Consider the following 20621-nt stretch of genomic DNA (forward strand, 5'->3'; position numbering starts at 1 on the left):
TGGATTCAACTTAGTTTTTTTTGCCTGGATGCCATATGGGACATTTTCTGGTTAAAACTTGTATATAATAAATCAAATTCCCCTTATTATCTCCAAAAGAAACATCAATGATACTCTTGCCTTAACAAATCAATGCTATTTTTAGATTAATCAAACGTCTACTTCAATGAAGATTTATCCTGTTCTCCTGTACTTTTCTAAGGACTTTTCTGATCACCAAGCTAAGGCTTAATGACTAGCATTTACTCAGGCTATCCTTTTCTGTCCTTTTAAAATTCATTGACCTGAAATGTTAACTTTAATTCTCTATCTAATGAGAACATGCTGAGTAATTCCCACACCCCCTTTAGTTATATTTCATGCTTGCCCAGAAAGATAGCAGTTTGATGTATCTTGCACTATATGGTGCTGCAAAGAGGAGTAGAGCTACAGGAAGAATGAGATGCTGATCAATTTGCATCCTCTTACAAGGATAGGAGCTTGTAAGGAGATGTGACCAGGATGCTTAAAACTATTCACCCAGCTACCAGAAAAGCCCACAGATTCACAAATCAACGCTGTTATCTCTGTGTGTAAAGCCATATAGCATTCGGATGCTATGCCCTCCTATTACAGCCACCCAAAAATCCTTCCATCACCTTCAAGCGCTTTGCTCATCTTCCACTCATCAGATTATCCTCCTGATGTTCTAATATTCATTTGGAATCCTAGTAGCAAGGATGGAGATGGCTGGACAAGGAAACTTAAAACGCTTGATGCATTAAAATGTTCATATTTGTATTACAAGACTGACATTTATAAAAACATCAATAAATCTTCTTGTGCAATTGAGACATCTATCTTTTTTGCCTTCATTACTTCGATATATGTGGTACTACCTTTGAGCCAGCAGAGACAGAGGTAGTCAGCTTGTTTCCTTGCTGTGGTAGTTGAAGTGCCAATGGTGGACCTACTTTGCATTTTAATTGTTTCCAGTTTTGAAGAGCTAATGGATGCAATGAATCTCTGTTGGGGCCCCATTAAATAGAAATCCTCCATGGAGTGGGTAGGTGCAGGTAGTCATCATGTCTACACTTGGTCATGAAACCTGGATGAGGGCTTGCTAACAATATAGTTGAAGTAGACAACTAAAGTAAAGCCTGCTTCACTGCAAAAACAGATTCTCAAACCACAGTTAAATTCTGCAGCTTTAAATTCTACCCCTTCACTGTATTTTTTCTCCAAACTTTGTGCCATTTTCCTTGGGAATTCATATTGGTAAAGTTTCACAACATTGATTTGGGATGTTCAAAGTATCAAATGAACATTTTCTGACTATAAAACATTCTCTTTCTTCATTCTTTCACGCCCCTCTGCAACTCCAAGATGGTTGGCCACAACTTCACCTTCATAGCATTTAACTTGCGTGCAGCAGAGAAGGCTTTGGAGGATGAAAATCAACCACATTTCACTCTCCTGACAAACTGAACAACCGCTAAAAGATATTTCATGCCTACACAGTAAGGATGAAAGCAAGAATCTACTTGACCTGATGACAGTTAGTATGATGTTACTTGTTAATGTGTACTAACTTCAAATGATGTAACAAAATGCATCTAACTCCCATGAAAAAACCCTTAGCTAGGGCACAGTTACAGAGCAAGCAAATGTTTAAGATTGATAAATGTAAATACCTGGGAAACGAGATAGGTCAAACATCACAGACTTATCAACATCAAAATTTAATAACAGGTGAATTGTGCAAACAGATGTGCAATGTTTGCATGATTAAATGCTCTATTACAGTTACCAACCTTTGGTTTTCATTACTGTTACCGGAGCTGAAGACTAGCGACCTCCTAGATGTACAAATTCCAAAACCAATCATTTGCTTCCACATCTGCATCACATTCAGCTTCAAAACTACACAGAGGAATGAATTTAACTCTTGACGGTCAGTGGTCATAGGCCACTAAATATAGTATTTCAGTCCGACATACCAGTAAAATTCCATATCTGGTCAAACTTAACTTGGAGTTCTCAGTCAAAAATCAGCTGGAGAAATATAACAAACTTAAGTGCTATTCATCGAGGGAGAATGGTGAGAGATAAGGCACGGAGGGTGGAGGTGGGCATGCTGTTCCTGGTCAATATCTAATACCACGTGCATTGGAAAGTCCAAATATAGATCTTGGGGAACAAAACAATGGGTCACGTCATGGTCTCTCTCACTCACTTTTTTGATGAATAACTTGCTAACACTTAACGTCATGTCAGCAATATTTATGAACAGTCACTGCATGTAATGCAGGGTTGCAGACACAGAATGGAATTCAACCAACAGAAGTCCCTACCTTCAGAAAAGAAGAAGAAAGAAGAGCATGAATGGTGGGGAAGAGGGGCAAATGAAGGAATCAAGATGCAGAAGTGGGGATTACTATCAATTTGAGAAATTTAATTAGCATCTGCCAATAAGGAACGACTAGTAATCTTACTCCTTATACAGAGGCACAGGCGCATCTTATATACTTTCCCTTTCTCTTGCGCATACACAACAGAATCTACCATTTCACAAACCAAAAAATGTCACCATGTGGTCATAAAGCATAGGCTTGTTCAGGAAGTTCAAGCACATTTGCTTAAATTCTTCCACCCACTTCCAATTTTATGCTTTAAAACGCATAACAGATGAGATCAGAATTTAAAAAAAAAGTTAGTGCCATTACTCAGTGATTCCTCTCCAATGTCAGAAAGCAGCTGCTTGTTCTTTCTATGTGCAGCTGATGCTGGTTATTATAGAGATGCAGGCTGCACCACTGTGCCAGGGAGAGTCAGGCTATATTAATCTCAGAAAAAATGCTTTGTTTCAGAATAAAACAGTTTCACATTTGGGAGTACAGCAAGAACAAGATATAATCAGCATTATTCAGGTCTGAAAACTGGACACTTTATTGGAAATTTGAAAATGTTTGCCATAGATCCAGGAAGTGATTACTCCCTTTCGCCTCTTCTCTTTTTCTTTAAATTAAGCTCTCTACCAGCAATTTCTTGATGATACTCTTTGGAATTACAAAAGATGTCTTGGTCAATTTGCGGAACAAGATACATATAATCCAGGGTTGTCTTGTGCAAAGAAATTAGGACAAAGACCTGAGTGCATGTTTTCATAAATGTTGATTTCATTACCATGAAAAATGATTGAAATTATTTTGGATCAGATTGGAAACATTCGTAAATGATAAAACGTTTGATAAAACGTTAAGATGGTGTTTAACAGCTTCTGTTTAAACTTCCAAGAAATAGTTTCCAAGTTAAGATCTGGATTCACTTCCTACATGCGAGGCTATTCTAAAACGTTATGACCGACCCTTTATACCGTGCATAAACACTTGAAACAATATGGAAACCGTCTCCAGAATCACCTAGAGGGTATTTATTCAGCCTTTTTTTCTGAAGCAAAGAACTGAAAATCGCCAAAATAAAACTGGATTAATGCTGAAAAAAAAAGAGAAAGATATTTTGTTGAAAGTTTTCATCTTGCATTCATCAGGAAAATTCGCAAGTTATGTCAAAGTAAAGGGAAAACTGGATTCATGCTGTATGGAAGGAGAATGCTGATTTGTAGAAGTGTTGCCATTGAGAGTGTACCAATCAAGAATGATGAACAGTTAAATGGGAAATTTGTTTATATTTTCTGTTGGCAGACTGACTGACCGGTTAAGGAATTTCCCTGAAAAATGAACCATCAAATGGCTGTTGCCTGTTTTGTTGACACTCTGCATATTCTGTCTGTCAATAACGAACAAGGCGTTCTGTATTAACACATGTAGATTCCAGTTCACCCAAGGGTGTAACACTGCAAACCCAAATAACAATTGTAAATTGGTTGTCAGAGTGATTCTTCACCCATTTAGGATTGTGCAAATGTTGCCCCATCATGAAACTACATAAAATGTTGGACACTGAGTTTTGTAAGCACAGATTGTTTGGGTACCTCAGTGTGAATGATAAAAGCAAAATGTGCTGTTTAAAACAGTGCGGCAGTTTTGGGGACATAGCCTACGTACTAGGCATTGCACTAGAACTGACAGTAACGTACCACATTACTCATTTGTGTGTGGTAATCAAACAATGTTTTGGTTTGGTGGCAGCATCTTGTCAGTGGCAAACACCACTGGTGTTACTATAGCATAGCAGCAACACAAAACAGCTAAGCTACACCAGTTGCTCAAACGTTTGAAATACCTTATGCCTTCCAGAGTAAATCAGGAGGAGACTGGGCATTTTTCAGGGCCAAAACTGATCGCTTTAGGCCCATTCACAAGTTTGCATGATACAGTCAGAAATTACTTGATAGAGCAGCCATTTCTTGCAGGATGGTTTTAATGTGCTTCATTTGATCAATCAGCTTGCATGCTAAACAAAATGGTTTGGGCCTTATTTAGGAGGTTCAAAATGAGGCCAATCTTAAGAGTTGAAATTTTAGAACTCCCAACACGTGCAGTGAACAAGAAGGTAGATTTGCAGTCGACCGTATTTGAAAACGTCCTGGTTAAATTTCTTAACTAGGACATCTATTTGGACACCATGTATGCTATCGTATCCCCACTAGCATCAGCTCTCAAACATCTTTGTTGGGTTTGTGCCTTTGGTGGAATTACATCTACCCTCCTACCCTTTACATAGTAAACAAATAATCTTCCTATCAGTAACATCTGTGAATCCACACCTGCATGCAAGAATTTCATCGCGTGTGCAAATTCACCTTTGAAACGGAGCAGTCAAATTAGCTCCTTTTTCTTGATGTCCTAGTTGAGAAATTGGCTGGGATTCTGTAGTATTGTCTACCTTAAATCTACTTTCACTGGTTTATAAAAAAAAAATGCTAGGAAGCCTACACTTTAACCATGTTATAAGATAGGCCTCATCAGCAACATCCTAAATGGGGTCCAAGCCATAAAAACTTACCATGCAAGCTGAAATGGGGGTAAATCAAAGCTTGAACATGAAAAACACAAGATTGGACGTGGAATAAGATTGATCAGTAATGGATAAAAAGGACGGAAATCAGGTTGCCCAATCTGTAAGAAAGATGGCACTGGAAGCAGCTAGAATTATCCTGCAGGCAGAGGAGGTGTCCCTGACTGATATACAAGACCTGACCAAGACCAGGGCCATTGAATTGGCATAGGAGTTAAAAAGGTGGAATTTCCTGAAAAAGCTGGAAGGCACAGGTAGTTGAAATATTAGCACAGCATTTGCGATTGTTGTAAATACAAGAGGGACTGAGTACACTAAGTGGCAAATCACTTGAGTTAGTGAAAATTCGATCACGTTTAGAGCAGTTTGAATTGGAAAAAAGGACATTAAAAGACATGAAAGGAAACAAACTTAAAGACTTGAACTTCGTGGAAAGAAGAAGAGAGGTTATTCGAGAGGTGGGGATAGTGACAGAAATGAAAAAGAACTGGCTTAGGAAGGCTGCAGATTTAAAAATAGGTCTTATTTGTTGAAGGAGGTTCTGATTAGGGGAACCCGAGACATAAGATTATGTCCAGATGGTAAATATTTATATTTGCATATACCGGACCAGAATTTGAAGAAAAGGATATGGATTCATTATTCAGAGATAACAAGGTGTAGAGCTGGATGAACACAGCAGGCCAAGCAGCATCAGAAGAGCAGGAAAGCTGACGTTTCGGGCCTAGACCCACTTTTCCCTGCAACCGCAGGAAGTGCTACACCTCCCCCCTCACCCCTCACCCCTATCCCAGGCCCCAAGAAGACCTTCCACATCAAGCAGATGTTCACCTGCACATCTGCTAATGTGGTATACTGTATCCGCTGTTCCCGTTGTGGCCTCCTCTATATCGGGGAAACCAAGCAGAGGCTTGGGGACCGCTTTGCAGAACACCTACGCTCGGTTCGCACTAAACAACTACACCTCCCAGTTGCGAACCATTTCAACTCCCCCTCCCATTCCTCAGACGACATATCCATCCTGGGCCTCCTGCAGTGCCACAACGATAATACCTGAGAAGGTTGCAGGAGCAGCACCTCATATTCCGCTTGGGAACCCTGCAGCCCAATGGTATCAATGTGGACTTCACAAGCTTCAAAATCTCCCCTCCCCCAACCTCATCCTAAAACCAGCCCAGCTTGTCCCCACCTCCCTAACCTGTTCTTCCTCCCACCTATCCCCTCCTCCCACCTCAAGCTTCACCCCCATCTCCTCCCTACTAACCTCATCCTGCCCCCTTGACCTGTCCGTCCTCCCTGGACGGACCTATCTCCTCCCTAACTCCCCACCTACACTCAAATTACTGGCTCCATCCCTGCCTCTGACCTGTCTGTCTCCTCTCCACCTATCTTCTCCTCTTTCCATCTTCTATCCGCCTCCCCCTCTCTCCCTGTTTATTTCAGAAACCCCTTCCCCTCCTCCATTTCTGAAGAAGGGTCTAGGCCCGAAACATCTGCTTTCCTGCTCCTCTGATGCTGCTTGGCCTGCTGTGTTCATCCAGCTCTACACCTTGTTATCTCAGATTCTCCAGCATCTGCAGTTACTACTATCTCTCGATTAATTATTCATATGGTCTGGAAATAAAATAAAATAAATAGGAGGATTAGAGAAACCTGGACACTGCCCAAGCAAAGCAGATTGAGAGGCAGATCACTTGAAATTTAGGTATCACAATTAGATGATGTCTCTATGGGTTATGAAGCTGCAGATATGGCTATTTTGAGTGAATGGGTCTTAGTTGCTGAAGCAGATGGGCAAACATAAATCAAAAAATTTAAAGAAACAGCTTGGGTGAACCTACATTGATTTGAAAGAGTTAAGCAACATGAATTTCCAACAATAGACACAAGTACTAGAAGTACACTGTATGTATGAACCTCAGATCACTCTCAGAATTAAAATAAACTTGGCAACTTTAATAATTAGAATCCATTTTGAACAATAGTGGACTGCAATTGCAAAACAGGCATCAGAAATGGCCAACAATTGAGTTAATCTATAAAACTAAATCTTTTTGCTCCCCCAACACATCATAAACTCAAGAAGGACAGAACGAGAGAGTGAGTGAATAGGCAGCAAGGATCCAAGGTTGAGAAGACAAAGCTGGGAATGCCCCAAAATTTTGAATGCTCCACGCCTGTAGACAACACAAAGGAGGGCAAGTTGTGAAGAGGTACTTAGGAACAAAAGAAATAGGATGAGGCCATTCAGCCCCTTGAGCTTGCTGTACCATTCCATAAAATTGTGGCTGATCTGTGGCCTAACTCCATATGCCCACCTTGGCCTGGTGTCTCAGATTTAAATTGAACAATTGTATTAACACTTACTGCTATTTAAGCAAGAGACTGCCAAACCTCCACTACTCTCTGCATGTAGAAGTGCTTTCTACATTTCTCCTGAATGGCCTGGCCCTAATTCTTTGATTATGTCCCCTGGTTCTAGAATCTTCAACCAGTGGAAATAGTTTATCTTTATCTACCTTGTCTTTCCCTTTTAATATCCTGAAAACCTCGACTAGATCATCCCTTAAGTTTCTAAATTTTGGAGAATAAATAGGCCAAATTGTCTAATCTCTCCTCAGAACCTAAGCCCAAAGGCCAAGCGTCATATTTGTAGAGCTGTGTTGTACTCCCTCCAGGGCCAAGACATCCTTCCTAAGCTGTGTGCCCAGATCTGCTCAATCCACTCAGAAGGGTCTAACTAGAGATAGTAGGAACTGCAGATGCTGGAGAATCCGAGACAACAAGGTGCAGGGCTGGATGAACACAGCAGGCCAAGCAGCATCATAAGAGCAGAATTTTGTTTAACTACAGCATAATGTTTGTATACTTATACTCCAGCCCTTTAGATAAGGCAAACAATCTATTAGCCTTCTTGACTATTTTCAACACCTGTTCATGGTATTTTGAAGAACAATGCACCTGAACCACCAAATCTCATTGGATATTATTTTTTATTTATTCACTTGTGGGAAGTGGGAGTCACTGGCTGGCCAGCATTTATTGCCTATTCATAGATGCCCTTGAGAAGGTGGTGGTGAGTTGAGCGGTCTTCTTGAAACAATGCAGTCCACTTGCTGTGGTTGACCCACGCAGTGCCCTCAGCACGAGAATTCCAGGACTATGACCCAGAGACAGCAAAGAAGCAATATATTTCCAAGTCAGGATGGTGAGTTGTTTGGAGGGGAGCTTGCAACAGGTGGTCTTCTCATGTATCTGATGGCCTTGTCCTTCTAGATAGAAGTGGTTGCGGGTTTGGAAGGTGCAGTCTGAGGATCTTTGGTGAATTTCTGCAGGTGTATCTTGTAGATAGGACACACTGCTGCTACACAGCATTGGTGGTGTAGACAGTGGATGCAGTGCCAATCAAGTGGGCTGCTTTGTCCTGAATGATGTCAAGCTTCAAGTGTCGTTGGAGCTGTACCCAACCAGGTAAGTGAGGAGCATTCCATCACACTCCAGACTAATGCCTTGTAGATGATGGACAGGCTTTGGGGAGTCAGGAGGTGACTCACTTTCAGCAGTATTCCTAGCCTCTGATCTGTTCTTGGAGTCAGTGTGTTTAACTGGCGAGTTCAGTTAAGTTACTGATCAATGGCAAGCCCAAAATAGCTCGATAGTGAGGGATAGAGATCATAACTCTGTTACTTTTACAACAGTCATGGAAAAAGATAGGTACATACAGCAGGGTAAGGTCTATAATTGGGGTAAGGATAATTACAATTCTGTTAGGCAAGAACTGGGTGACATAAAATGGGAACAGATGCTGTCAGGGAAGAGCACTATTGAAATGTGGAGATTGTTTAAGGAATGCATACTGCGTGTGCTCGATATGTTTGTCCCTAGCAGGCAGGGAAGATGCAGTCAAGCGAGGGAGCCTTGGTTCTCAAGAGAGGTTGAACGACTGGTTAAGAGGAAGGAGGATGCTTATATAAAAGGTTTAGGAAACAAGGATCGGTAAAGGCTCTAGAGGGATACAAGTTAGCCAGGAAGGAGCTGAAGAAAGGGCTTAGGAGAGCTATAAGGGGTCATGAGAAAACCTTGGCAGATAGGATCAAGGAAAACTCCAAGGCTTTTTACACATACATGAGGAATAAGAGAATGACCAGAGAAAGGGTAGGGCCAATCAAGCGTTGTAAAGGGAATTTGTGCACGGAGCCTAACGAGATAGGAGAGGTCCTTAATGAATACTTTTCTTTGGTATTCACAACTGAGAGGGACCTAGTTGTAGAGGAGGACAGTGTGAAACAGGCTGGTAGGCTAGAGGAGGTCGATGTTAGTAAAGAAGATGTACTAGGAATTTTGAGGAAATTGAAGATAGACAAGTCCCCTGGGCCTGATGGGATTTATCCAAAGGATTCTATGGGAAGCGAGGGAAGAGATTGCAGGGTCTTTGGCGCTGATCTTTTCGTCCTCACTGTCCACGGGTATAGTGCCGGAAGATTGGACAGAGGCAAACGTCATTCCTTGTTCAAAAAAAGGGAATAGGGATAACCCTGGAAATTACAGGCCAGTTAGTCTTACATCAGTGGTGGGCAAATTATTGGAAAGGGCTCCGAGAGACAGGATTTACGATCACTTGGATAGGCATAATTTGATTCGTGATAGTCAGCATGGATTTAAGAGGGGTAGATCATGCCTCATAAACCTTACTGAATTCTTTGAAGAGGTGACCAAACAAGTGGATGAAGGTAGAGCAGTTGATGTGGTATACATGGATTTAAGTAAGGCGTTTGATAAGGTTCCCATGGTAGGCTCATTCAGAAGGCAAGGAGGCATGGGATAGGGGGAAATGTGGCAGATTGGATTCAGAATTGGCTGACCCTTAGAAGACAAAGGGTGGTAGTGGACGGAAAATATTCAACATGGTGCTCAGTTACGAGTGGTGTACCACAACGATCTGTTCTGGGTCCTCTTCTATTTGTGATTTTTGTAAATGATTTGGATGAAGGAGTGGAAGGGTGGATTAGTAAAATTAGTAAATACAAAGGTGGGTCAAGTTGTGGATAGTGCGGAGGGCTGTTCTAGGTTACAAGAAGTGACATTGATAGGATGCAGAGCTGGGCTGAGAAGTGGCAGATGGAGTTTAACCCTGAAAAGTGTGAGGTGATTCATTTTGAAAGGAAAAACTTGAAAGCAAAATACAGGGTTAACGGAAAGATTCTTGGCAGTGTGGAGGAGCAGAGGGGGTTCATGTCCACAGTTCCCTGAAAGCTGCCACCCAGGTGGATAGAGTTGTTAAGAAGGCATATGGTGTGTTAGCTTTCATTAATAGAGGGATTGAGTTCAAAAGCTGTGAAGTTATGCTCCAGCTATACAAAAGCCTGGTTCGGCCACATCTGGAGTATTGTGTCCAGTTCTGGTCGCCTCATTACAGGAAAGATGTGGAAGTGTTGGAAAAGGTGCAGAGGAGATTTACCAGGATGTCGCCTGGAATGGAGGGAAGGTCTTACGAGGAAAGGTTGAGAGAGCTAGGGCTTTTCTCTTTAGAACGGTGAAGGATGAGAGGTGACTTGATAGAGGTGTACAAAATGATCAGAGGTATAGATAGAGTAGACAGCCAGAGACTTTTTCCTAGGGTGGAGGTAGCTATTACGAGGGGGCATAATTTTTAAGTGAGTGGAGGTAGATATAGGGGAGATGTCGGAGGTAGGTTCTTTACTCAGAGAGGGGTAGGGACGTGGAATACATTGTCGGAGAGGGTAGTGGAGTCGGCCTCATTCGGGGCATTTAAGCGGCTATTAGATAGGCATATGGATGCTAGTATAAAGGTAGGGGTAGAGGTTAGATAGACCTTAGGATTAGGGTAAAAGTTTGGCACAACATTGTGGGCTGAAGGGCCTGTACTGTGCTGTACTGTTCTATGTTCTATAACATCATTGAATATCAAGGGATGGTGGTTAGATACTGTGGTTGGTTTGCTTGCCTGCCAAGCTCGTTAGTTAGTTTGCAGATGTTTCACTACCCTGCTGGTAACATCATCAGTGCAGCCTCTGACAAAGCGTTGTGGTGTTTTCCTGCTTGTTACTTTAACTCTGGGGTCCATTTGGAGTAGATTGCCTCATTTCTGTTTTTTCTTTGCAGTGATGCGTATGTACGGTCTAATTCTACGCATTTATTGATGGCCTTCTTGATGGAGAACGAGGCCCCTAGAATTTCTTGTGCTGGTCTCGGTTTGGCTTGTTCTAGGATCCTGACGTTGTCCCAGTTGTGGTTAGGCAATGGCCATCTCCAACTTGTGTGGAGCAAATATTACTTACTTGTCAGCCTAAGCTTGGGTATTGTGAAATTGTAGATATTGGAGAAATTCAGCAGCAATTTTAAAGACTGAACAACAATGCTTTATTACTTAAACTCAAGTTTGCAAGCCAGTCAATTGAGGAAATACTTCAAACCTTCCTTCCAATGACATAACTTCTGGCAGAGATGGACAGTAATATGAGTGAATTGACGGATGTTAAAGAAAACCTCCCATTTTTTCAGGAAAGGGAGGCATCGATTCAATGTTAGCTTTTTTTTCCCATCTATGATGCTTTAACAGGCGTGTTTACAGTAATGGTAGATATTAAAACACTTAAAGTGACCCAAGTAGTGTTTAAAATAATTTTGTTCAAATTTAACTGATTAAAAATAAAAAAAACAAACTTTAAACTTTAACTCTGGAATAAGCACACCATTTTAAAGAAAAAAAAACACAAAATCGACATTGCTAAGGCACATTATTCCAACAGCAATGCCATAGGGAGATTCTTACTTGTGAATGTTGGAACATTCTGGTCTGGGGAAAATTCCCATCTCTTTACTGTGGGGAGGCCTATAATCTGCACACAGGTGATGAAGTAAATGGAGGAAATCAGACTTCCCTCACTCCATTCATTCACTACAGTGAGTCTCCCCCCTCTTTAGAGCAATACGTTGTAATGTCCAGATTTACTCATTACGTTAAGTCACTCCAGTTACCACTGAAATGTTAAGGGGGACCAAAATCTCTCATTCAAAAGTGGTATTTCCTTCAAAACTTCATTTCTGGAAAACGGAATTCAGCTATTCCATGATGAAGCTAATTCAATTCAATATTAGAAAAAGAAGGTGGGAAAAATGCTTAAAATAGTCAAACATTACTTTTGTGAAATTTCCTTGCACTTTTCAATAATTCAGTTGCTACATCTTAGCTCAGTGTATCTGAGAATTCAATTGAAAATTTTTGACAGCCATTTATATATCTGAGGCTGGTATGGCAGTCAAGCAGAGTAATTATGCAACATATTTGTAATTATACTTAGGCAGAACTTACTGACCATCCCATACCTAAAGCAGTAGTAAGAATATGCAATCTATATTCTGTGAACAGTATAAAGTAGAAATTCTGATTGTACATGAAGTTTACCACTTGCCAAATATTTTATCTGTCTGCTTTATGCAAGCGCCAATTCATTTAAAATAAATTGTATTCAAGTCAGGGTTAGGGTTAGAGTTAGAGACAGAACAAGCACAGCATACAAAGAATGCCACACAAGTACATCAAGATACAAAAAATGTCAGCCGACTGGAAATTGTAACCATGTTATTTTAATCAAATAGCTCCTTCAAACTTTAAATCCAAACGTATGTTATGCTAAAATTCCAGTGTTATTACAGTTTCAGTTAAGTGCCATATATGCAAAGTAGCATATATTAACTGCACCTGGAATGATCACTTATCCTGCAAGTCCAGAAAAAAGTGGAAACAACAATAATTGCAGGTGATACTTGTATGGGAAGCAATACTGTTTATAGAGCACTGATAGGGAACCATGTTCAGCAATGTTGGCACACACCTCTGCTGCATTAAATGCTCAGCTTCTTTCTAGTGGCAGTCAAATAAAGTTATAAAAATGCCATAGCAATTCTATGGCCCAAACACATGGTAGAAAAAGCAAACCCATAGCTTACGATTACACACCACAAATACAACAGCAAACTAAAAACAAACAATTATCACTGTAGCTTCAATGAGGGCATGGTGGCTAAGCTACTGGCCAAATGCTATAAAAGCATGAATGTAAATTCCACAGTCGTTAGGGAATTTAAATTCAGTTCATTAAGTAAATCTAGATTTCAGAAATAAAACACAAGTATTGTTAGTGTTGGAAGTTTCATGTTTTTGCAAACATCTAGCAGGTTCATAAATCTCCTTTAGAAAAGGAAATTTGTCGTCTCTACCCTGTCCAGCCTACGTCAATTCAGACCCACAAAAAAAAAGTGTGGTTGACTCTTAGCTGAAATAGCCTAACAAGCCTGTCAGTTATACTTAAAAAGGAGGTTGCAAGCCACCATTTTCAAGAAAATTAAACACTGATCTGATAGTCCATAAACAATGGGTGTCACCAAATATATCATTATATCATAACAATATTCAAGACTCCCACATTCTATTTTAAAAATGAAAATTCTAATTTCACAGTGTTGGGAAATAGTGGTACGATGCTTGTAGTCTGATTCCAGGTTAATGTTTGGGGACTCTATCTCAAATTCCACAAAAGCTGCTGGCACAATTGAATGTGATGGAGAGATCAAGGACTGAAGGTTGTCCCAGTGATATGGGCAACAAAACCATTACGCATTGGCTTTTATGACAATCAGCTTCACTAATGTCCTTTAGGGAAGGAAGTCTGCCATCCTGACCTGGCCTGAGCTACTGTGGGTCTGGAGCCACATTTCACATAGTTGACATTCAACTTTACTCTGAAGTGGCCTACCAAGCCATTTTGCTCAAGGTGATTGCAGATAGACAACAAATACTGGCCTTGCCAGTAACATCCCCACACACACAAAAAAACTTCTTAGAAATGAGCCTCACATCTTCAGCATCTTTAATTGCAATTAATTAGCACTCTTCATTCTTTGGCCAATTTCAAGTTTCTTTTCCCTTGATAATATAATTTAAAATGAATGCTGACAAACATAAGAAAACTGACTTTCAATAGTCCAACTTTGCAATAAAGGGGAGCGTACAAATTACTTACACAGCACTAAGCTAACCATCAGATAACAAACCCTTTAATGGACATGGACCCAGGTTTTCAGCACATGACAGCTTCTTTGTCATGGCAAAAATAAAAATCCCGAAGAAACAGAAATCCTGCCCCTGCAAGCATTATTTCTGATTTTCATGGGTGCTACTCTGCAGGCATTTCAGGATTTATGCATGTGCCGTTCCCAGGAACAACTGGTGACTATCTCCGTATAAACTAGATTTTGATATCCTAGCTGTCTGCAACCTCATGTGTGAAACAAACTTGGCTTAGGGACTTCAGTGAACTTATTCTGGATCATGATGCAAGGCATGATTCATATTTACCTTAATATCATTCATTTTAGGAGCTAGATTTAACCTAGTGGCATGTGGGCTTTAGTCCGAAAGGGTTTAATGGTTAAACTTCTATAGCCTTGGTGATTTATTTTAAAACAGTGAAGACATGAAATTCTGGAGGGTGATGGCTTTTTGTTTATATTGGGAGAGTCTGGGAGTTTGCTATAGGAGCAAGAAAGGGAACCCATGATTGGAGGAGTTGGAGCAGTGGGGATGGAAGAGTTAGAATCTGTGACTGGAGGAACAACTTCCCAGTTTCTGTCCTCACAAATAGGGCAACTATTACCTCACCTGCCACCCATTCATGGAGTTTTTTTGGAGGGCTTTCAAGGACAAATTTGTCTGCCATTGCCAGGTATTTCGAACAGAGATGCCATTCCTGCTAGCATCAGGTAACATAGGCTGTGTGGAAAATTTGAATGCCGTTAGCTGTAACTGGAAACTTATTTTGAAGCAGTTTTTAAGAAAGCATTTTGTCAATACTGCATGAACAGAATGGCAATGTGATATTGCTGCAATATCAGAATCCTATTGGGACCATCTTTGCAGCAGATATGGGAGTTACATAACACACAACTAGACAACCTCCAGCAAGACATGTACTGATACCAGCCTTTTAAAGAACTCAGAAATTTCCCTAAAACCATAACCGAACGGGAGGCAATTTGCTGATGCACCTTGCAGACTGCACATTAACTTTATTCAACTGATTTTTGATGTCTATTTCTGCCTCAGCCACTTGTCACAGAATCTACGCAGTGCTTAAACAGGTCATTCGGCCCATCATGTCTGCACTGATCCTCTGCAGAGAATTCCACTCAGATCTAGCCCTTTACCCTATCCTCCTAGGCCCGCATTTAGTGTGGCCAAACCACATAACTTGCACATTTTTGGACTCCGAGAGGAAACTAGAACACTCAGTGGAAACCTACGCAGACACAGGGAGAACACACAGACTGTTTCCGGAGGTTGGAATCAAGCCCGGGTTTCTGACACCGAGACACAGCAGTGCTAACCACTGGACCACCAGGCCACCTTCACTTGTGGCAAAGCATTCCAGAAGTGATTTGCGCAACCACTGGTAGAGGTTCATTTGCTGTAATTTGGGGAATTTCACAGCCCTCCTGTCCAAGTTATGCTAGAGATATTTTAAAATAAACCTTCAAGCATGTGCAGCAATATTTCAGTGTCTATAGCCCAAGCAGGCATATTGCAAAATGCTGCCCTGCAGTTCAAGTTGTCAAGACCTTAAACTGACATTCTTGTCGCTCCTTTATCCCTCAAAGGATATCCATAACAGGTTTAAAAATAAAAAGAAAGGGGCTTCAAATGTGCCATTTAAGTGGAATCTAGCTGCACAATTCACTTGGTTACTTGCAAACTGCTGCCTTATTTCCCATCATTCCATTGGACTTCAACTTAGAAAAGCCTGAAGATCTTCTCTGGTTCTGCAGAGTAGCCTTTCAACTCCATATCCACAGTGGATCAGGGACATGCCATGGGAGATGGGAATTGTCTGAAGCTTACAGATAGAGCTCATTTTTAGTTGCAGACTACACAGTTACATTTAAAAAAACTAGAGTATTTCAATTTACACAAAGGGTTAAAAAAGACACATCCTAGAAATGAGTGGCCCCTTTTATAATGAGCATAAGACTTTCCTTTCTGTTCATTGTGCACGGCCTGTCCATGTACACTGTATAGACAAGTCAAAAGACAAAGAATCAAGGCAAAATTCCTTTCAATATCAATTTGCACAAGATTGCTAATAGTAATATCTTGCACATGGGTGCCAGCACTAGGTTGGTCTGAAGGATTATCTGGAGGTATTAAGAGCAGTTTGATTTCAGAGAGTCACTGATGAATATAGACTTCTTACATCTGTTTCACAACGTAAAAGTTACACACCTGTTTCACAATGTTTATAACTGTCCAACATACTCCAGATTTTTCATGGTCTAATGTAACAACATCATGTTCACATATGTTATAAATAGGAAATATTTTATGGCTTGATTCACCATGGTATGAGACTTTTTCCTCTGTTCATTTATTAACAATTTTCTATTCAAATGCTTTTCCTAGCAGTGTTTCAGGGCTTAGATATCTATTTTGCATGCCTACAATTGTGATGTGACTAAATATGAAGAGCAGTCCAGCATTTCCACTTTACAGCTGGGGAATTATCTGGTCTTCAACACTTAAAAATCTTAAATCAACTCTTATTCTGCTTTATTATGTCACCCAAGCGTTAGCCAATGCATGTTATAGTCTGGGCATATTTTCCACTGGTACCCTGATCTTCCTGCTGTCTCATTGGGCTGGGTTGTGACAGTCATCTCCAAAGACAATGTCATTACTCTTCACTTAGTGTAAAAATCAGATCACTTAGAACATAGAGAATGCACATTATAAGATTAGGGTGATATTTCCACTGATGCAGTTATTATACAGGTTCCTCTTAGGCAGCAAGGCAATTATTTATAGGCTGTTTTTAAGGCCAATGCTGTTACTAGGTGGAGCATTCCAGACATTTTCTAATCAACCTGCTTGGAAATGTTATTACACAAATCTGGAGCAGATGGGTCTTGAACTCAGGTCTCCTGGTCCATAGGTAGGGACACTACCACAACACCACAAAACCCTGGGTGGAGTGCTGTGCACACATGTGCAGAATTACTGAGGTGCTTGATATTTTTATTTTGTAGGTGGCATTTTGAAGCAGAGTTCTTGCCGAAGGAGCTTTGTTAAAACAAAAAAAAAAGTGTCTGGAGATGATTAATTTGGAAAGAGAGAAAAAGTCTTTTCAGCTTGGTTTCAGAAGCAGCTGGTCACAAATATACTTTAAAGTGGTTTTCAAATGTGCAGTTTGCAAAAGAAAAAGTTATCATTTTCTTATGCTGGAAATTTGCTTGGCTCCAAAATTGCATCATTTAAGCTTTTCCTTCTCTCTCCACACCCAATTAGATGTTCCAAAGGTGCTTTAACAACTTTTCAGTAGAAATGTCCTTGGAGCCGCTCCCACTTTAAAATGGTAATTAAAACCCTGTTCATACTTGCAAACAGGGCGTCAGTTGCACTTTCAGCAGCCAAGTGGGAATAGTTAGACAATAATTCCCAGTCTTTGCTTCAGGCAGGTTCTGTTATGCAACTTTACAATCACAGTAGCATCCATATTTGCAATGAGCTACGCAATGTTAACATGCAGGGATTTCAGTACATACTTGTGACTGCGACTGCACATCGACTTTGAAAGGATGGGAGTTTCCATCTTCAAAACCATTTGGGGACCAGGATTTGTTCTCCACCCTGCAATAAAGAAGCAATTTTAAGTGATATTCCAACTAGGAACGACAATGTTGCTGCAGCAACAGTTGCTTAAAAATCAGGATTCTGCGGTGCCTTCTGGAACGCTAGAGTTGTCATTTCTGAAACTGGACTCATTAAAACTCAGGCATATATTGTGGAAGGCGCCACTTATTTTGAGCTGAAATCTATTCTGCTTGGAGTGCAGATACAAATGTGCATTTGCACCTCACCATTAATTAGGTGATCTCTTTCAGAGAGACTATAAAAAGATTAATATGTAGAAAAGGATCAAAACTATACTAAATAGCATCTTCAGAAGTTGTATTGCACCTAAATATTGCTATAATGACTTCAGAGGAAAGAATGTATATTACATCAGACATTTCAAAGGATGTAAAGTAGCCTCTGATGACAAAAGGCAAGCTTTTCCCACTGTTTTCAACATGTGTTCCTCGGATCGTATTCAGTTCTAACCATTCATTGGAAAAGCGTTTAATTAGTTGCTGTGTAATTTTCAATAGTTACCTTTGCCATCCAATTTTGTTCTCTGCTCTTCAGATTAGGTTAGGGTCTCGTTCAGCAGATACCAGTAGCTGATGAACATACATTGTTCAGGATCATTCAGAGTTCCTCAGATACCGAATCAGTCCACGGCCTCGTGCATTAAGACCTGAACCACATTCAGCCTTTGGCTGAAAAGTGGCAAGTCATACACTATCAGGCAACAACAAATTTTGAACAGGATCTAACCGGATTCCCTTGACTTTCAAAGGCACTTCCATTAATTTTTGGAGTTACCATTGACCAGAAGCTGAACTTGACCAGCTATATAAATACTATGGCTACATCAGCAAGTAAGAGGCCAAAGAATTCTGTCTCGCATATGCCCTCCTGACATCTCCATACCTGTTTACTATTTACAGGGCACAAGTTTGGTTTAAATTTTCCAATCACCACAGTGGATGAGCTCATCGGAGGTTCCGGCTAAGCCATTCTTTAAATGTAGTTACAAAATCTCAATTGTTCCAGTGCAGAAGTAGGCCATTCAGCCCATCAGGTCTACATCAGGATGCTTGTTGGGTGGCTGCTTCTACTGTTGGCCTCTTGTGCATCAAATAATCCTGTTGGTGGTGAGCAGACAATCCAACTCTTCTGCATGAAAAACATGTTCAAAGAACTGTGTCTGTTTTGATAGGGTCAATAGAAACAGCATAAATCAACAGCACAAATACAGGTCAATTTCTATGATCCTATAGCCATTATGGAAACATGGTTACAAGGAGATCAAAGCTGGGAAATAAATATTCAGGGAATGTTACATCTCTAAAAAGGACAGGCTGAAAGGGAAGGGTGGTAGGTTAGCATTTTGGTGTGGGATGGAGTAAGTATGCTAGCAAAAAAAACAAAAAAAAATTCAGAAGACATAGAAACCACATGGTTGAAGGCCACACACACACACACACAGGGAAGGAGTACTCTGGTAGTAGTAGTACTGTTAGGATACCCGAACAGTAGCTATACGGTGGTGCAGACAACAATGACAGCACGTAATGAAAGTAGTACATTAATCATGGGTGACTTAGATTGTAATAGTCAGATTAGCAGAGGAATCAGAGGAAGAATTCAGGGACAGTTTCCTAGAACATGTATCCAAACCGGGACCAGGCTATTTTGGATGTGATGATGTATAATGAGATAGGCTTAACAAATGCCAGAGTAAAAAGATGGCCTCGGGGAAAAAAAAGTAGCCATTACACAGTAAAATTTAGCATTCAATTTGAGAGGGAGCAACTTGGGTCAACTGTTCGGAATTCAAATGAGGGCAATTACAAGGGAATGAGGGTAGAGCTGGATGAAATGGACTGAGAAGAGAGTTTTTTTTTTAAAAAAACATCTACCATTCTTCTTCAGTTAGTGGCTTGCAACAAATATATATCCAATTGAAAAAGAATTCTAGGAAGGAGGATAAGCCAACCATGATTAACTAGAGAAGTTAAAAGGATTGTATCAGACTGAAAAAAACAAAAGCATATCACTAGAATTTGCCAAATTGTAAGACAGAAGACTGGGAAAGTTAGAAACCAAACGATGACTAAATAGAAACAGAGGGAGGAACTAGGTTTGAGGGGAAACTTGCAAGTAATCAGGACAGACAGCAAGAATCTCTCTAAATATATAAAAAGGAAAAAGAGAGAAGTCAAAGTGAACATGGGCCCCTTAGGGAGCAAGGTTGGGGAAATAGGGATAGGTCAGAGGAGTTGACTAAATACTTTGCATCAGTCTGCACAGTAGAAGACACTAACAACATTCCAAAGTTACTAAATGAACTAAATCAAGGGCCAAAAAAGGTGGTGAGGAAATAAATACTATAACTTTCACTAGATAGAAAGTGCTAGGGAAACCAATAGGACTAAATAGACAAGTTCCTTGGACCTGATAGGATACATCCCATGATAGTAAAAGGAAATTGCTACGGAGATAATGGATGCACTGGCAATAATCTTCCAGGAATTCATAAATGTTGGAAAAGTCCCAGATGTTTGGAAAACTACCACAGTAATACCTTTATTTGAGAAGGGAAGGCAAATAGGTAACTACAGGCCAGTTTGCACAATGGGTGTTATTGGGAAACTATTAGAGTCTATTATAAAGGGTGTAATAGCAGAACATTTAGAAGTATTCATTATGATCAAGCAGAGACAGCAGGACTTCATAAAAAGGGAAATCATGGCTGACAAATTTACTGGAATTCTTTGAAGGGGGAACAAGCATGATAGATAAAGTGGAAGCAATGGGTATAATATAACTGGATTTCCAGAAGGATTTTAATAAAGGTACGGATATTAGGTTGCTTAATAAGATACAAGCCCATGGTGTTTGAGGTAGTACATTAGCAAGGACAGAGGATTGACTAATAGACAGAGATTTAGAATAAGGGGAACATTTTCCAGAGTAGCAACTG

General features: G+C 40.4%; 1 protein-coding gene across 1 annotated transcript in view; it reads right to left on the reverse strand.

The window, feature by feature from the left end:
- Positions 1 to 20621, reverse strand: part of LOC109918571 (PDZ and LIM domain protein 4-like) — a 107229-nt gene that overhangs the window by 13549 nt on the left and 73059 nt on the right. The window contains exon 3 of the mRNA XM_020518500.2: positions 17575 to 17659. Coding sequence (XP_020374089.1) covers positions 17575 to 17659 — 85 coding nt within the window. The remainder of the gene's footprint in view (positions 1 to 17574; positions 17660 to 20621) is intronic.

The sequence above is a fragment of the Rhincodon typus genome, chromosome 12, assembly GCF_021869965.1.
Source record: "Rhincodon typus isolate 14 chromosome 12, sRhiTyp1.1, whole genome shotgun sequence".
Lineage (NCBI taxonomy): Eukaryota > Metazoa > Chordata > Chondrichthyes > Orectolobiformes > Rhincodontidae > Rhincodon > Rhincodon typus.